The sequence below is a fragment of the Osmerus eperlanus genome, chromosome 15 (assembly GCF_963692335.1).
Source record: "Osmerus eperlanus chromosome 15, fOsmEpe2.1, whole genome shotgun sequence".
Lineage (NCBI taxonomy): Eukaryota > Metazoa > Chordata > Actinopteri > Osmeriformes > Osmeridae > Osmerus > Osmerus eperlanus.
The window spans coordinates 3,071,180-3,090,245 of record NC_085032.1 but is presented as its reverse complement, the minus strand read 5'-3'; the positions used below and the strand labels follow the sequence as shown (position 1 = coordinate 3,090,245).

General features: G+C 42.2%; 1 protein-coding gene across 1 annotated transcript in view; it reads left to right on the top strand.

The window, feature by feature from the left end:
• Positions 1-19,066, top strand: part of LOC134035265 (melanoma receptor tyrosine-protein kinase-like) — a 95,021-nt gene that overhangs the window by 54,916 nt on the left and 21,039 nt on the right. Inside the window, exons 2-19 of the mRNA XM_062480225.1 lie at positions 3,608-3,759; positions 3,838-4,045; positions 4,129-4,266; positions 4,387-4,455; positions 4,528-4,646; positions 4,901-5,042; positions 5,222-5,338; positions 5,410-5,536; positions 5,639-5,712; positions 5,802-5,892; positions 6,000-6,202; positions 8,321-8,453; positions 8,564-8,654; positions 8,733-8,890; positions 18,128-18,166; positions 18,349-18,493; positions 18,674-18,796; positions 18,893-18,991. Coding sequence (XP_062336209.1) covers positions 3,608-3,759; positions 3,838-4,045; positions 4,129-4,266; positions 4,387-4,455; positions 4,528-4,646; positions 4,901-5,042; positions 5,222-5,338; positions 5,410-5,536; positions 5,639-5,712; positions 5,802-5,892; positions 6,000-6,202; positions 8,321-8,453; positions 8,564-8,654; positions 8,733-8,890; positions 18,128-18,166; positions 18,349-18,493; positions 18,674-18,796; positions 18,893-18,991 — 2,228 coding nt within the window. The remainder of the gene's footprint in view (positions 1-3,607; positions 3,760-3,837; positions 4,046-4,128; positions 4,267-4,386; positions 4,456-4,527; positions 4,647-4,900; positions 5,043-5,221; positions 5,339-5,409; positions 5,537-5,638; positions 5,713-5,801; positions 5,893-5,999; positions 6,203-8,320; positions 8,454-8,563; positions 8,655-8,732; positions 8,891-18,127; positions 18,167-18,348; positions 18,494-18,673; positions 18,797-18,892; positions 18,992-19,066) is intronic.

The following is a 19,066-nucleotide window of genomic DNA, read 5'->3' as shown; positions in this document are numbered from 1 at the left end:
TAAAACGATGATTTTAGCGTTTAACTCGTTTTTGTGAATATGTGTGGGAATGAGTGAGTTCAAACGATGTAAGAGGCAAACATTTAGAAAAAGCAAAGGAAAAATATTGTTTTCAAAGACATAAAGGCTTCAAAGTTACACTTGCTGTCCCACAGCCATCCAAATGACATATCAGATCAATGTTTTACTCATTAGGAAGTATGGGAGCGGGTGACACCCATACAAACTGTTTTGAGCCTTATAGAGATAGCTGTATCTATTTTAGCTGGTTGAAGGCTTAATTGCTACCGTTAGCTGTACAAATTCCTAACTTACTTCTCGCAACTAATGTTACACGCATTTTCACGCTAAAAGACCAGCATTTAGTAAGTAGCATATAATAGCAAGTACAACGTAATCAAGAATCAGAAGTGAATAGTTCTACTAAAAGTGATTTGTACAAATGAATACATCCCTTACAAAAAATAAGTATATTAAAGTATACTATAAGTGTACTAAAATATGGATAGTACACTTTTAGTTCACTTTTGATATACTTTTAAGAAGTATGCTTAGAAAATAGTTCACTTTTGATATACTTTTAAGAAGTATGCTTAGAAAATAGTTCACTTTTGATATACTTTTAAGTATGCTTTGAAAATAGTTCACTTTTGATATACTTTTGTAAGAAGAATAACTAAATAAACTGAATTTGCCCACTTTTTAGGTCACTTAGTACACTTTAAAGTACACTTACTACACTTAAAGTACTTTAAAGTACACTTAAAGTATACTTTTGAATACTGTAAAGTAGCCTGTTTAGTGCACTTTCAGTTCATCAAGTATACTTCCTAAAGTACTTCAAAGTATACTTTGGAATACTCTAAAGTAGCCTGTGTAGTGCACTTTCAGTTCATAAAGTATACTTCCTAAAGTACTTCAAAGTATACTTTGGAAAACTCTAAAGTAGCCTGTGTAGTGCACTTTCAGTTCATAAAGTATACTTCCTACAGTACTTAAAAGTATACCTTGGAATACAGTTCATGAAGTATACTTCCTAAAGAGTCTCAAAGTATACTGGGCAATACTTTTAAGTGCACTTTCAATTAATGTAAGTACTTCAAGAAGTAAACTTAATTAATTAAATTTTACTATTACTTACTAATATATTATAATGGTTAGGAGCCCCTCAAATGCCTCAGATTATAAGTCACTTAGCAAGAACGGGGGCCCTTACATAGTTACACTGCAATTTCTTAGCTGAAAGAAGCTATTCACTGCACAAGTTTTGACAGTTGAAGAATCCAGCTCTTCTTATGAAACGTAACAGTAATTTAACTCATGGTTACAATGATAAACCACCACAACAATGACCACGCAACAAAACACTACATTCTAAGCAGACACATTTAAAAAACGAAATTCATGAAGTTACATTTGTATTTCGAACAAACGGCAAACTTATCAGCAAATTTTAACACTATTTACCGCCTTGCATTATGGGAATTGACCAGCCAATGAGCCAAGCTATCTTCATTTTTTCACGTTGTTATTTCGTTCTTCAGTCAGTTTGACAGTATAACCTTCAAATGCATAATGCAACCCTTCTGTCTGCTTCTTTCTCAAGTAGCTTTTTCTTTTTTTCCATTAATACTCCAATTGATAATTATTAGTATAAGATTATAGGGCTTCAGAATGTTTTGGCAGTAATTAAGGTTACAGCTTCAGTACCAAAAAAGATTCAATGTGCAAAGTGAACTAAAAGTGTACTATCCATATTTTAGTATACTTATATATGGATAGTACACTTTTAGTTCACTTTTGATATACTGTTGAGGAGTATGCTTAGAAAATAGTTCACTTTTGATATACTTTTAAGAAGTATACTTAGAAAATAGTTCACTTTTGATATACTTATAAGTATGCTTAGAAAATAGTTCACTTTTGATATACTTTTAAGAAGTATGCTTAGAAACAGAAAATGGTATACATTTCTTCTGGAGTAGGATGTACGTTTCCTATTATTATACAGCAAAACAGTCAAAATAATTTTTAAGTACATTACAGGTTACATTTTTTAGATCCATCTCATTCTAATTATTCATGTCTATGAAAATCTATTATGCATTGCACATTGAATCTTTTTTGGTACTGAAGCTGTAGCCTTAATTAGAACGCTGAGAACGCTCTAGAGCGCTCTGAGAACGCTCCTAAGAAGCTCTTAGCGTTAAGAGCTTCTTAACGAATCTGGGAAACCCGGCCAATGTGGGTAGCCGGTCACATGAGCGCAGAGTCTTCAGACCAGGGATGTTGTCACTGTCAAGTATCGCTTCCAGTCAACTTGCTAAAAACAGTTTTCCAAAAATAAATTTCAAGCTTATTTACGTTTTTGGAGGCATATTTTCAGTTTGCAGATGATACTGTTTGAATCGCAATTCCATCTGAAATACTGTTGGTGACAACATTGTTAGAATACGTGTGTTTCAAAGGGGGTTCTTTATTAATGAATGAATGCAATATGAACAGGCTAAATGCTTGAAAATATCACTAGAAGGGAAAAACTTAAGGGACATTTAAATCATAGAGGTTAGGACCGTTTTTACAACGGATTGCCCAATTTCTTTGTTTTGATGCAACTTTTCAACTGAGGCTTCATGCTTCCTGTGTTTGGTCTTTCATGTTTTTTTTACTTTGGAATATTTTAAGGGAGACTTTAAAACAATTTTTGTAAAAGTGTCCCTACTGTCCCCCCATACATCTAAACCACACCACAGAACCAGCATGCATCAGAACCATAAGTACCAGCATACAGCAGAACCATACAGCAGAACCAGCATACAGCAAAACCAACATACAGAAGAACCATAGAGCAGAACCAGTATAGGGGAACCATACAGAACCAGCATACAGGAGAACCATACAGCAGAACTAGCATACAGAGGAAACATACAGCAGAACTAGCATACAGAGGGACCTTACAGCAGTACAAGCATTCAGAGGAACCATACAGCAGAACTAGCATACAGAGGAACCATACAGCAGAACCAGCATACAAAAGAACCGTACAGCAGAATCAGCATACAGCAGAACTAGCACAGAGAAGAACCATACAGCAGAACTAGCATACAGAGGAACCATACAGCAGAACAACTAAAGGCTGAAATATACTTCACTCAAGTACATGTACGCATGCATCGAATGGCTGTTGCATGTATCCAGCGTTCGTTTGGTGCGTACTTTGTGCACATCTTCCTGGCCCTTAAATGTACACATATGCAAGGTGCAATAACAACAGAAATCGTGGGGCAGTATACCAAAATTCCTCTGATGTGCTCCAAGATAAAAACAGGAAACAGCGAAGAAGTAGTTGTTAGGTATGCTGGAGAGGTAGGCTGTTCAGAGCTGTTCTGACTGGTTCTGCTTCCCAGAGCTGCTGTCATTCTTAACCCTAACCTGGGTCGGATCTTTTACCTGCCTCATACTGGAGCTGCCAATGGGGTTGTGGAGGGGTTGTGTTTGGGCCTCCCCCTTCCCACCTGAGCCACAAACTAAGGTTCAACTAACTGAGTCTGCTACCTCTCTTCTTCTCTCCTTCCCTCTCCTCTGTGTGTGTGTGTATGTTTGTCAGTGTGCCAGGGCACTAATAACCGCCTGACCCAGCTGGGCATGTTAGATGACCACTACAACAACCATGTGAGGATGTACACTAACTGCACTGTTGTTCTGGAGAACCTGGAGATCACCTACACACAGCCCTACCATGATCTCTCCTTCTTACAGGTAGGCCTGCAAGTGTGGGCTTGTGTTTGTGTGTGCTGTGTGTGTGTACACCAATGAACTGTCTCTCCTCTCCTTCAGTCTATACAGGAAGTAGGGGGGTATGTGCTGATAGCCATTAACTATGTGTCGACCGTGCCTCTCTCCAACCTGCGGCTCATTCGAGGCCACACCCTCTTTGATAACCACTTTGCCCTGGCTGTCATGTCCAACTATGAGAGGAATTACTCCTCTCTTACCCTCAACTACACCAAGGGACTGAGACTGCTGCAACTCAGCAACTTGACAGGTACACACACTCTCTGCCTGCTGCAGACGTCCTGATGAGCACATTGAGGGTGCAGTGTTCTGAGTCTGTGTGTTTGTGAACAGAGATTCTGAGGGGGGGCGTGAAGGTGGCCAACAACCCCCTCCTTTGCCACCTGCAGACAGTCCAGTGGCAGGACATAGTGGACCAGGCCAGCGGCCCCCACATGTACATCAAGATACTGGACACCAACTCTTCTCTGTGTAAGGAGCACCAGGCACTTGCTGACTGGTTGATGGGACTGAACGATGGATGGATGGATACTAAATTAATTGATGAAGAAATTGTTGTGTTGAGTAGTAATTGTGTAGCGTGTGTTCCAGGTGAGAAGTGTGATGCTAGCTGCTTCAACAGATCCTGCTGGGCCCCTGGACCCCAGCACTGCCAGGCCTGTAAGTATAACCCTGTATGAGCCATTCCAGTTCCAGAACACTCTCACTCATCTTTCCCCCCTCCCCCCTCAGTCTCCAGGCTCACATGTGCTGAGCAGTGTTCAAGAAGGTGTCGTGGACCCAGACCCAGTGATTGCTGTAATGAGCACTGTGCTGCAGGCTGCACTGGACCAAGACCCACAGATTGTCTGGTAAGAGCTGCATGTCTACCTGTCTGTCTAGTGGTCTGGCTGCCTGTCTGGCTGTTTGCCTACCTGTCTGTCTGCCTGTCTATCTACCTGTCTGTTAGCCTGTCTGTTTACCTGTCTGTCAGTCTGCCTGTCATCCTGTCTGTCTGCTTGTCTGTCTACCGGTCTGTCTGCTGTCTGGCTGTCCGTTCTTCTTTCTTTCTCTGTGGTGTTTAGATTGATAAGTATGTGGTCAGCTAACCCCCGTCCCTCCTCAGGCCTGCAGGGACTTCCAGGATGGGGACACCTGTAAGGACGCCTGCCCCCACCCAATGATCTACGACCCCAACACCCATCAGCTGGCCCAAAACCCTCACGCCAAATACACCTTTGGAGCTACCTGTGTCAAGACCTGCCCTCGTAAGAACCTGCCTCCTTCAGCCTAGACCTGATAACCTCTGACAACTATGTGATGACCACCCTATCCTCTCTAGTCTAGATAACTATGTGATGACCACTCTATCCTCTCTAGATAACTATGTGATGACCAACTCTATCCTCTCTAGATAACTAAGTGATAATCACTGTATCCTGTCTAGATAACTATGTGATCACGGACCATGGTGCTTGTGTCAGGACCTGTAGTGGAGACACACACGAGGTGGAGAAGGGTGGAATAAGGAGGTGCAAGAAGTGTGAAGGCCTCTGCCCCAAAGGTACATGAAGGGAGAAGGGAGGGAGAGTCAGAGGGATGGAGGGAGTAATGGCATCTTTCATTGTCTTGCAGTGTGTAACGGAATCAAGATGGGCCACCTGAAGGATGTCATATCAATAAACGCTTCTAACATTGACTCTTTCCTGAACTGCACCAAGATCAATGGTGATGTGTCCATAGTGGAGGTTTCACTGAAGGGGTGAGACACTGGGACGAGGGAGCACAGATCACAATATCATTCATAAATACAGGGACATAGAACTTTCTATAATAATGCCAGTGTTCTGATTGTCTCTTCCAGGGACAACTTTACACAGACTCCTCCCATGGACCCTGCTAAACTAGACTACTTCAAGACTGTTAAAGAGATCTCAGGTATGATTGGTTCAGCTGTCAGGAAAATGTTGGTGTTAATGACAGTTAACCTAGACTGTATGTATGTGTCTGTGTATACGTGTGTGTAGGATTCCTGTTAATCCAGGCCTGGCCTAAGCACCTGGTGTCTCTGAGTCCGTTTGAAAACCTGGAGATAATCAGAGGAAGGACCAAGCACTTGTACGCAAGCACACCAGCTCCAACTCACTCAATACAACCCGTAGAACATTGCAATGAAATGAACTTCTGTCTCTTCTTCTCCTGTCTCTCTCTCTGGCGCCCCATAGTGGCAAGGTTAGTTTTGCAGTTCTGAATGTCCCCCACCTGCAGTACCTGGGCCTGCACTCGCTCAAGGAGGTGAGTGATGGGAACATGGTGGTGAAGAACAACCCACAGCTCTGCTATGCCAACTCCAACCACTGGCGGGCGCTATTCAGGTCAGATGAGCAGGACATCCGTCTGGCGAACAATGCCGAACCCAGTAGCTGTGGTACGTTTTCAACTTGAATGGCTGTATTTGTATTTAGAAAATGTACAAGATTGACCACAATTAATTGCGAATTTTTTACCTGTCAAAATGTACTGTAAAGGGACATTTTTCTATTTTGTATACCCTTATATATAAGTTTTAAACTAAACATACAAGCACACACACACAATTTAGCAGCCATAAAACTGACTAAACAGAAAGGTTTTTAATCTAGCTTTGAATGCCGAAACCGTGTCAACCTCCTTAATTGAAACAGGGAGTTTGTTCCAGAGAAGTGGTGCTCAATTTGAGAACGCCCTGCCCCCAGCAGTTTGTTGTTGTTGATTTGGGGAACCACCAGATAGCTTGCATCTTGGGATCGTAGTGTCCTTATTGAGTGATAGGGTGCAAGGATACCAGAGTATTTCCTAGAGGCAGCATGTAGAGAGAAAATAGCACAGGGCCTAGGACAGAACCCTGTGGTACTCCATATTTTACAGTGGAGCTCCTGGATGAGCAGCCGTCATATGGACAAATTGTGACCTGTCTGATAGATACGATCGAAACCACTGGAGTGCCGTACCAGAGATCCCAACATAGTTCCAGGAGACTTGGGGTTAGGGTTATATCCACAGTTTCAAATGCTGTGCTTAAGTCTAGGAGAACCAGGACAGAAATAGAGCCTGCGTCAGAGGCCAATAGTAGATAATAGGACTGTCCCCGACTAAGATTTTCTTTGCTCGACCAAGACTCAACTGAACACTTCTGAAAATCGACTAATCTAAAATATTGTTTGTTTAACATGCAAATCATCATAGCGCACCAATTAAAGGGTGCATACTGGAGACTTTTTCAGAACCACAGACAACTTACGGTTTTCAAGTGGTACATCATATTCAACGTTGAACTATGGAATATAAACTGTTGTTGGCAGTGTGCCACCCGGTACTTTGATGAAATGCTTCCATATCACAGATTTCTTAGCCATTTTGCCTAAAGGATTAATAACACGAACTGTAGACAAAGTATGGTAGAGTTTGTAGTTAGGCTAACAGCTACAATTGTGCTCATGTGCCATGTGCAAAAAAACAAAACAAAACGCAGATTAACGAAAGGGAAAACAGTAACACACAGTATAATTATATATTTTTAGAGTTGCTTTATTTGTCTTAAATAATATAATGTACAATTTCTGTAGAACATGTCTTTAATTCAGCAATGGTGACACAAGCAGGAATCAGATCTCACACTGCCATAGGGCAGCTCGACAACAAAAAAATCTTAGCCGACCAAGAGCATATCGACCAAACAATCGACCAGCCGACTGAGTGGGGACAGCCCTGGTAGATAATTGACTACTTTGGTAAGTGCTGTTTCAGTGTCGTGGTGAGGACAAAATCTGGACTGGAGGGGTTCATACAACTAATTTGAGGAGAGATATTCAGTGAGCTGTTGTACCAAAACTTTTTCAAGAATTGTTGAGAGAAGAATTGTATTTGCTGAGAAATCTTTACTGATTGATTGTTTAAAATCGTCAGGGACTTGGCCAGTTACAATAGATCCATTAAAAATACTTACCATGGGGGGGGGGGGGGGGGCAGGAGTAGGATTATTCCTCTTGAATATAGATGGTGGTTTCATGCAATCTATTTCAAATGTTTTGAAGGTGTTCACAGATTTCAGGCTGAGGTTAAATCTGGAATCAGAAATCATAGCAACACTGCCATTTTCTTAGAGGCACGAGGAATGTGTGAGTAAACAAAATCCGGAGGAGATGCTTCATTCAGAGGGGTATATTCATCAAGTTTTAGCCAGGTTTCGGTGAGTCCAATCAGGTCCAGACTGCATTCAGACATCAGGTCGTTAATCAAAACAGCCTTTTTGGATAGGGATATGATGTTTAGGAGTGCAATATTCCAGTATGAGTTTTTAGCAGCTTTAGTCTTAGGAAATATTTCCTCGGAAACAGTGACGCTGTTAGGAGCAAACATAATAGTATGGGCAACGGGGGAGCTCGGCTGAATACATTAAATTAGTATAATTCCTAACAATTGAAGGCCAAGATTTTTTGGAATAGGACCACCTCAATGGGAAAAACCACACAATCCTGATCTTCATAGTGTCCCTGTGTGTCCTCAGAGCAGCAGAATCGAACCTGTGATGCCATGTGTACAGCTGAGGGCTGCTGGGGCTCTGGACCGGACATGTGCTTCTCCTGCCGCAACTTCACCAGGAGAGGGCGCTGTGTGGAAACCTGCAACCTGCTGCTGGGGTGAGTCAGACCCCCCTGCTGGAGGGAGGAGGTACAGCAAGCTACACACTGACTAGGTTACAGGAGCATATATAGACCACCTGGAGACGGACTGTATGTGTGTGTTCCAGGGAGCCCAGAGAGTTCCTGAACAACAACTCATGTGTGGAGTGTGATACTGGGTGCCTGGTGCAGAATGGGACCTCCACATGCCATGGGCCTGTACGTCCTCTCACAAACACACACACACACTCACACGCACGACACACCTCCCCATCCTCCATCTCTCCTCCTCTCCAGGGTCCTGACCACTGTGCGGAGTGCGCCCACTTCCACGACGGCCCCCACTGTGTGTCCAGCTGTCCGCAAGGCGTGCCAGGAGAGAGAGACAGAATCATCTGGAAGTACGCTGACCACAAGATGGAGTGTCAGTCCTGCCACCAGAACTGCACCTTGGGGTGAGACACTTCTCTAGACACATGCAGACACACACTCACACACACGCAGACACACACACACTACTTTCTAGACACATCCAGACACACACACACGTTACTCTCTAGACACGTCCAGACACATCCACACACACGCTACTCTCTAGACTCATCCAGTCACACACACACTACTCTCTAGACACATCCAGACACACACACACATTACTCTCTAGACCAGGGGTGTCAAACTAATTTTCACCATGGGCCACATCAGCATTATGGTTGCCCTCAAAGGGCCAGTTGTAACTACGACGTAACGTCAGTAACGATGGAAAAACATAGGGTTTTAGTTGTAGCTTTTGTGAACATACGGGCCTATGCTGCTGCAATTGCAGTCTGCCTTTTAATTCTTGGAGGATAAGATTGTTCTCTTTAATGACCGTCATCGCCTTATAACACAAAATACATACCGGTTTTTCTCCTTGAAGCATTTGCATTCCAATCTTTATTGAAACTGCCTTCCATCCAGGGCCGGATGCAGCCTACTTTGACTGGGGGTGCAGTGAACATTTTGTGGGGGTATCATGATTACAGAAGGGGATCGTATTATTTTTTATATTGATAGGCCTACCATTTTTGAGACTGCTTATCGATCCGAGTGTTAATCAGGCGCGGAGCCACCAGGCGTTGTAAACATTCGGGGATTAGCCCAAACCTAGGACGTATTCTGGGTTTGTTGTGATGCTAGATAGGGACTTCGACACATAATGCGAGCGTGCATAGTGCGAGAACAATTTTTTTGTTGTTTTTCATTTGAGCGCAGAATAGCTTTTTGAGCTTTATGTAAAATAAACCTTGTCTTGTGAAGGTGATGTCTTTATCATTTCTGGCTCCAAATTGTCGACAAGGGAAGCAGAAACATGCTAGCTTGGCTGAGTACGAGTGTTGTTTTTGGCGGCCTGTTTTAATTTTAAATTTAGTCTAGTCTTTGTGTCAAGCTGTCATTTTAGTTTTTATTAGTTTTAGTCACGTTCATACTCTTTTTAGTCGAGTCAAGTGTCAGTAGACTAAAAGTATGAGCATTTTAGTCTTATTTTAGTCAGACTTATCCGTGACTATTTTCGTCTAGTTTTAGTCAACGAAAACTGATGACATTTAGTCTAGTTTAAGTCAATTAAAATTGTATTTTAGTCTCTTTTTAATCAAAACAGTAGTAATAATAAGACTTTATTTATATAGCACATTTCATTCAAGAATTGCAGCTCAAGGTGCTTTACATAAAATCAATAAAAACAATAATACAAGGGATAAAAGTAATAATAAAAATAAAAGTAAATAAATGTAACTCAACAACATACAAGCCGCAGTCTTTGCGGGAATCCAAAACACACAAGCCGCAGTCTTTGCGGTATCGAGACATAATCTTTGCGGTATCTCGAGCCACAGTCTTTTGGGTTTCCCAATATAAATAAAAATATAACGCACAAAAATACAAGCCGCAGTCTTTGCGGGAATCCAAAATACATAAGCCGCAGTCTTTGCGGTATCTCAAGCCACAGTCTTTGTGGTTTCCCAATATAAATACAAAATCACAGGCCGCAGTCTTTGCGGGAATCCAAAACACATAAGCCGCAGTCTTTGCGGTATCTCGAGACAGTCTTTGCGGTATCTCGAGACAGTCTTTGCGGTATCTCGAGACACAGTCTTTGTGGTATCTCGAGCCAGTCTTTGTCGTTTCCCAATATAAATAAAATGTAACTCAACAAAATAAATAAAATGTAACACAATCAATATAAGCAATAGTACAAGTCAAAACACAAGCCGCAATCTTTGCGGGAATCCAAAAAATCTATAAAAACAATAATATAATTAATAAAAGTAGTAAAACCCTTTTGAGATAAAATTAGTTCAATGCTTTGGTAAAAAGATAGGTTTTAAAGGGGTCATTGATTGCAGAACCGAATTTACCTTGTCACAGTTGAATAACGACAGCGGGTAAAATGGACATACAGTGAACCTCAAAGTCCATTGACACCTCTTTCCTATGTAAATCTCCCAATAAAAAAAGGTAGCTGTAAAACAGTCGCTTTTGAAAAATCCACCGTTGTGACGTCACAACGGGGCTCCACCTTTTTTTGCTCTAGTCTGTACCAGAGAATGTCTAATATGGGGAGAACCATAGATATACAGTACTGTGCATAAGTCTTGGGCACCCAAGATTTTTTACACAAATAATGTCTTATACTGTATTTCTTAAATTAAATGCAACAGCTTTTCTTGAATTACATGTTTTGATGAGGGCGGTGTGTACACGAGGGCAGCTTTTATTATTATTATTTAATCGTAATTAAGAACAACACAGGAATTGCGCAAAGCAGTTTATTAATTAGTAGGCGACATCTCTGGTGTCTCGTCGGTGAGGAGGCAGGATACTAATAGTGATGCAGAAAGTTTTGTACCGTACCTATTTGTAGTAAAAATAAACTAGAATTATAGTAAATCTAAATTTAATGTTGCTGCATTTTTTCGTTTAAGTGTATCAGATTTGAATGCAACGTTTAATCAAAGAAATATATGTAATATAGTTTTTTTATTTGTGCAGCAGTATAAAAGTGCAATTTTGCTAAACCTTTTGTTAAATTTTTAAATTTCATTATTTCTTAAAGCATTTTTCCTTAACCTTTTTTATAAAAATATATATAAATGTATATAAAGGCTAGATGTCTCGTCCGCATTGCCGGCCAACGGAGTCGAACGTCCGCACATGGCGGCCATCTTGCTACAGTTAACTCGCTCACCCATAACATTGTGTTGGTGCTACATGTACTTTTTAAATAACCATAACTTGCTCAATTTTCAACCGATTTTGAAACGGTTTGGTTTGTTATCAACGTCAGAGATGTCGTTATGCCACTTCCTTTTTTCTCTCGAGGCATCGACAACACAGCTGACAGGTTAGGCTCTCCCTGTCAATACACATGCTAGAAAGAGTTTTGGCCTGCTCATGTTGTTGCTAATGTTGCTAATGCGCCGACATTCTGATTTTGCATCGGATGCCATCAAGCAGGATCTCTGGTCGTAGTCAGTCCTTCACTAACCAATCAGCATTCATTAGCAGAATGCTAACGTGTTATGGGCAACAACGACTCATCCTGTAAGAAATCGAAAGAACATAAGTACTCGTTCATTCAACTTTTGACCTATAATCTATGTTGAACATGCAAAAACTACAATCAAAACTAAGATTTCTCAACGACAATCAGGCAAAAGAGCCAAATTTAGCCGTGTAGCTCCATAGACTCCCATTCAACATGCACTCGCTCGCGATCACCCCCAGTGGAACTGCAACCAAATTTGGTACTATGGGGCTTAAAGACCATATGGCAGGTTACATTTAGTCATTTAGCAGACGCTCTTATCCAGAGCGACTTACAGTAAGTACATGGACATTCCCCCGAGGCAAGTAGGGTGAAGTGCCTTGCCCAAGGACACAACGTCATTTGGCAGAGCCGGGGATCGAACCAGCAACCTTCTGATTACTAGCCCGATTCCTTAACCGCTCAGCCACCTGACTCCCACTCCCAGGTTAAACACTACTATTGATAAATGGGTACATGAAGCACTCAAGATATGTATATCATTTAAATTTTTTCCAAATGGTGTCTCCAAATGGTGTTAAAGACCAATTTTTGTTGTTTTTGGTGTTAGCATTAGCATATTAGCGCAATTTGGTGATAACGTCACGTTGGGGAGACGTGGAGGAGACTAGCCTCAGACTAGTACTAGAACTATGGCGACTGACTGCAACTCACCAGGACGCTTCACTCACTCGCTTCATTCTCCTCAGACCATCTACATAAAACATTTACACAATTTCTGCAGAATGAAAAACTTTCTGTTATGTACGGTAGGCTATTGCAGCTTCGTCCCAAGATCTTTACAGACCGTGCAGCTAATTTAATGCTCAACACTTGAACACGGGCAGGGCTGGACTGGCCATCTGGCATAGCGGGCATTTGCCCGGTGGGCTGACGCATTTTTGGGCCGAATCAATATAATTTATCAGCTTTTTTTGGGGGGGGTCGGGCCGGCCCATAAAGAACTGACAACGGCCCATTGGTAAAACATTTTTGGGTCGGGCCGGCCCATAAAGAACTGACAGCGGCCCATTGGTTAATTTTCTTTATTGGCACTGGCCTGACCGAATCAAATCCAGGAACCCCCTTCCCCTGATTTATAATATCGCCGCCCTGAGACACAATCTGTTGGCTAATGCGTATGCTGGTTTAGCATCGTTAAAGTTTAGCATCGCTAAAATGGAGAAACAACCACCAAAGCGCAAGGGGGGTGCAGAAAAGTTGAGGGAGAAAAATATAAAAAAATCTTCAGGCGAATGCCACAAAATGTGCCAAAAATTCGAACATGTTTGGGGGGGGGGGGGGCTTTAGCTGCTTCAACATCAGCATTACCTGTAGAGGAAGGAGGAGAGGTAGCTGGCTCAGAGAGGCAGAAACAATGTACTGACAGGGTCAGGGAAGAAGCCGAGGAGGAGGAGAGTGTCCATGACAGGGCCATGGGAGTGAGTGAGGAAAATATGGAAGAAAGAGTAGCCTAGTTGACGACGTGGTAAGGAGTGGGCAAATTAACAGGGACTCAGGAAGGGAGGGAGGCTGTGTGTGTGTTTCTGTATTGTATTTAGCAGACAAAATATGAATCTTACAATAATTAAAATGAACAGTAAACAGTTTTAAAAGTTGCTAAGCCAATATTAAGCAAAATAGTAATAATAACAATACAATCAAATATCAATATGTATATATTTTTTTATACCATAAATATACAAATCATAACTCTAAGAATTAATTAATTATTTAAGTGTAAGATCAACAGATAAGTCTTGAGACCCTTCTGGAAGGATCCAAAACTATCACATGAACGCTGAACACTAGGCAACTCATTATAGAATGCGTGCATATTTTAAAGGGGTGATTGATTACAAAACCGATTTTACCTTGTCATAGTTGAATAACGACAGTTCGGTGGGTAAAATGAACATACAGTGAACCTCAAAGTCCATTGACACCTCTTTCCTATGCAAATCTCCAAATTTTGGCTGTAAAACGCTAGCTTTTCAACAAAGCCACCGGACTGACGTCAGTCCGGGGACCGCCTTTTTTGGCTCTGGTCTGTATCTTTGTCACGCCCCAAAATTTACATCCAGACCAGCCCACTCACTGGTGTTCTTGCCCAGTCCGAGGTAGAGTAGATATCCGATGCTAGTTTAGCTGCGCGCTGCTCTGTGTAGGCTACTTCTAAGCAATTACAAAGAATAACGTTTTGAAGTATAACAAGGATATTGAAAATGGACCACGGTCGTAAATGCTGTGTTCCAGGCTGTACAGGGAAGGCTAACACTCATAGTCTTCCCAAGGAGCCAAACATTCGACAGGCATGGCTGCTGTTTGTCTATGAGAAGATCCCGGCGAAGTTCGACACTCAATTATTCATTTGCTCTGAACATTTCACCCAAGACAGTTTTGACAACCTTGGACAATTTCAAGCAGGATTTGCTATGAAGCTGAACCTGAAAATATGTGCTGTTCCGACCGTACGCTCATCGCAAGCTGTAAGTAGGCTACAGTATGATTTTGTCGGTAACAGTTATTAGCAATGCTAACGTTTCCTGTATCTAGCATAGGTAGAATACTAAATACGTTTCTAAACACATCAACATACTTTACTTAGCAAATTACTCTAGTTAGACTAGCTGTAGTCGGCATTAGAAGGGAAGCTTCCGAAAAAATAGCCAGAAAACAAATAGCAGTCTGGCCTATTGCTAACGCCTGTCTAGATTATCTATTTGAAAGAACTGGAGAAAGGCAGGTGCTAGATACAGGATACGTTAGCATTGCTAATAACTGTTACCGACAAAATCATACTACAGCTTGCGGTTGTGATGAACGTAAGGTCGGAACGCACCTCTTTTCGGCAACAGCTTCATAGCAAATCCTGCTTTAGCTACATTGTCCCAGGTTTTCAAAACTGTCCTTGGTGAAATGATTCGCGCAAATGTGTCGAGGGTCGAACTGCACAGGGATCTTCTACGCTACGGTATAGACAAACATCAGCCATGCCCGTCTAGTCAATGTTAACTAGACTCTAGCTCATCTGCTTTTTATTAACGCTGATTTGCAAGGAATGCAAGAACAGCTAGATAGCGAAAAAACCTAAACTGTAGGCATGTAAACTTGTTTAGCTAACGCAAGAGCATAGGTAGAATCTGTGATGATTTAGCCTAGTTTATTGGCAATGGGGCTAACGTTGTTTCATGTAAATAAATAACCAGTGTTGTTATGTAAATCTACAATTCACAATGCATGTTTGTCCAGATCTTTGTCAGGTTAGTTTTCAGCAAGATGTCTAAAGCTAGCTAACTGAAGCTGAGTTGAATCACGATATACAGTAGTTTGGTTGCTATAAGCTGTAACGTTCTACCCACCTAAGTCAATCCAGTTTGCTTCGACAACAGAAGTGGAAACAACTAACGTTATCATTTCAAATGATATCTAGTCAATCTGTTGAAAACAGTGTTGTGTAGACACAATAGATTTATTTGCGCGTTTTTATTTCAAGTCTCCACCTTCGGTGTTTCAGTGAGTGCTGTTGGCCGTGTTGCGTTTTTGCTCCCCAGCTTCACTCGTTGAAAACCAACCAATCAGCGCGCAGCTCATCTAAATATTAATGAGCATACCATAAAAGGAGAAAAGCTAGTGTTTTTTCCCGGGAACATTTCAGAGGATCTATCAGGGGGCATAGAACAGCACCCGGGCCATTTTCAACCCAACCAATGTTACATACCCTATTCGGAGACCTTAAGGAACAGTGTGAAATACCCAAAAAACCCAGTCAATCACCCCTTTAAGGACAGTCTGCAGGGAATGTGTCTGACCAGTCATGGTGGGCGTGGGCCGCCTGGGCCAAAAATGCCAGGGCCGATTTTTTGGTCCCTGTCCAGCCCTGAACATGGGGGCTTATTACTTGAAAGAGGAACTAGAGAGGGTATAATTTCTGGGGAAATTGTAGGGTGTGCTTGCTTGCGTCGGTTGCAGATGGGTCAGTTTATTATGAAACAAGCCGAACCCCCTTGATACAGGCTATTCTAACAACGTTGTCACCGGCAGTATTTTTCAGATGGAATCGCGATTCAAACAGTACCATCTGCTAACTGAAAATATGCCCCCAAACACCTAAATAAGCTTGATATTTATTTAGGGCTAATGGCTAATTCAAAAGAAGTTTGCTGGAAGCGATCATTGTCAGTAAAAAAAGCCAAAAGCGACCATTTCTGTCGATCTCAGTCAGTCCTGCGTGGAGACGCTGAATTGTATGGAGTTAGATTAGTTTCATAATTCACAAACAAACGTAACACGATTCGCAAATGTATTTCATGATTCACAAATAAATGTAACGCGATTCACAAATGTATTTCGTGATTCACAAATGTAACGCGATTCATAAATAAATGACCCCATTACATTTGTTTGCAGCCTGTAAAACACGAGTTACAAATTGGAGAACACGAGTTACAAATCGGAGTTACATTGAAAACTCATATTTTTTAGACTTTCTCTGGCCTTAAGACCAGCAGCACTGGGTTGCTGAGTGTAGGGTCGTAAATCTGTCCCATGATATCTGGGCCTTGTAGTCCATGATATCTAGGCCTTGTAGTTTTCTATCGAAGAAGCATATACACACAGTCTTCTCTCGCCCTCAGCCCCTATATCCAGATTTGCACTTAGGGCTTAATATCTTCTACATATTAGTGGCAATACTAATCAGTCAACAGCTTTGCATCTGGTTTTCAGTAATACAGCATATAAAGGTAAAAAAGTGATTAAGAGGTTCATTTTCAATCATATAATCCATAATCATTACCCATCTTCATAATTACAACAGTGTGATGTTTTTCTACAACAAATGCACGCTGTAAAGCAGACGTAGACGTATTTCAATACACCATTTAAGCTTCCGCGGGCCACATTAAATGACGTGGCGGGCCACATTTGTCCCGCGGGCCTTGAGTTTGACACGTGCTCTAGACACATACACACACAAGCGCACACATAAACACACACACTACTCTCTAGACACATCCAGACACACACACACAGTACTTTCTAGACACATCCAGACACATGCACACACACACGCTACTCTCTAGACACATACACACACACACACACTACTCTCTAGAGCCAAACACACACACACGCTACTCTCGACCAGTGATTCCCAACCTGTGGGAATGCAGGTGGGCTGCCAAACCAATGAAAAATTCATAAAATATATATATATATATTGATGGTAAATGATTTTTCAAAACTCATTAACTTAAGTTGTGCATATGCCAACAAGTCAATATAGCAATTTGCTATTGAAAGTTATGTTTTATGGAAGTCTTTACAATGTGTGCTTACTGTGGCGCTGATGGACACTTTGTCTTCTTTGATCCCTCAAATACATTTTGCTGTGAAAGCGAACTGTTTGGCTCCCGAGGTGTTGTTAAACGTGTGATCAGTGCGAATTAAGTGAACAGATGAGTTGGGGGCCCGTAAACTTTTTTGAGCTATGCAATTGGGCCTCAAAGTGGAAAAGGTCTAGACACATCCAAACACACACAGACACACTACTTCATATAGGCACATTCAAACGCACGTACACACACTACTTTATAGGTACATGGAGGAGGTCAGATGGCTGAGGAGGAGGTCAGTTGGCTGAGCGGTTAGGGAATCCGGCTAGTAATCTGAAGGTTGCCAGTTCGATTCCCGGCCATGCCAATGACGTTGTGTCCTTGGGCAAGGCACTTCACCCTACTTGCCTCGGGGGGAATGTCCCTGTACTTAGTGTAAGTCGCTCTGGATAAGAGCGTCTGCTAAATGACAATGTAAATGTAGGTACATCCAAACGCACACACACACTCACTAGTCTCTCGGCACATCCATACACATGTTCACTTACCAAGTAGGAAACAGCAGTTATGCCAAATGTACTTATACAGTGTTTCCTCTAGGATTTTTTTTTAGCAGTGGGGGCAGGTCTGTCCGAACCCCCCCCCACCACCACCACCACCCCCCACTCAAATCAACATAGAGGAAACACTGTTATATTTACTCATTATTTATTTATTTGACCTAATTTAAATGAGGAAAATTTGACCTCGAGTAAATGAGTTTCTCTCTCTCTCTCCCCCCCCCCCAGCTGTACAGGACCAGATCTGTCTGACTGCACCTCCAGAGAGTAAGACAATAAGCATGATATAAACAATGTGTATATATAATTCAACGTGTTTTAATCCTCCAGTTGAATGTTTTACCAGTTCAAAGCGAAGCCTGAGAGAGGCTTCATTAGTGGGGCACCCCTGGGGGTTAGAGGGTGGCATAGCAGGGATGTAAAGCAGAATACACTCTGTCCTCTCCCAGACCCCACTCCCACTCCGTTGTGGCCCAGTCTGTGGTGCTCGCCTTGCTGGTGTTTGTAGTCCTATCCCTTGGCATCTTTGTATTGCTAAGACGACAGCACATCAAGAGGAAAAGGACACTACGGAGACTGCTGCAGGAGAGAGAGGTGAGACACACACACATAGAAACATACACACACTTGGAAACATGCACAGCTACACACACACACATACTGTACCTAGAAACATTCACAGGTACACACAAGCCTAGAAACATACACACACTAAGAGACAGAAACACATGCACGTCACAACCCAGCCACCCACCCGCAGCCCTGTGTGTGCAGCTGGTGGAGCCCCTGGTTCCCAGCGGAGAGGCTCCGAACCAGGCCCTGCTGAGGATGCTGAAGGAGACTGAGCTTAAGAAGGTCAGGGTGTTGGGCTCTGGAGCCTTCGGGACTGTCTTCAAGGTACACAGAAAGCACGTCTTTCAGAGCGGCCCACTTGTCTAGCACAGGTCACTGCTGTGTTGAAGGATTGGAGTACAGCCTGCTGTTTGTCTGCAGGGCATCTGGCTGCCTGAGGGAGAGAATGTGAAGATCCCTGTAGCCATCAAGGTGCTGAGAGAGGCTACCTCCCCTAAAGCTAACCAGGAGATCCTTGACGTGAGTCAACCATACACTATGGTGTTTGTGTTGTGTCTGTGTGTGTTATGTATGTGTGTTATGTGTGTCTGTATT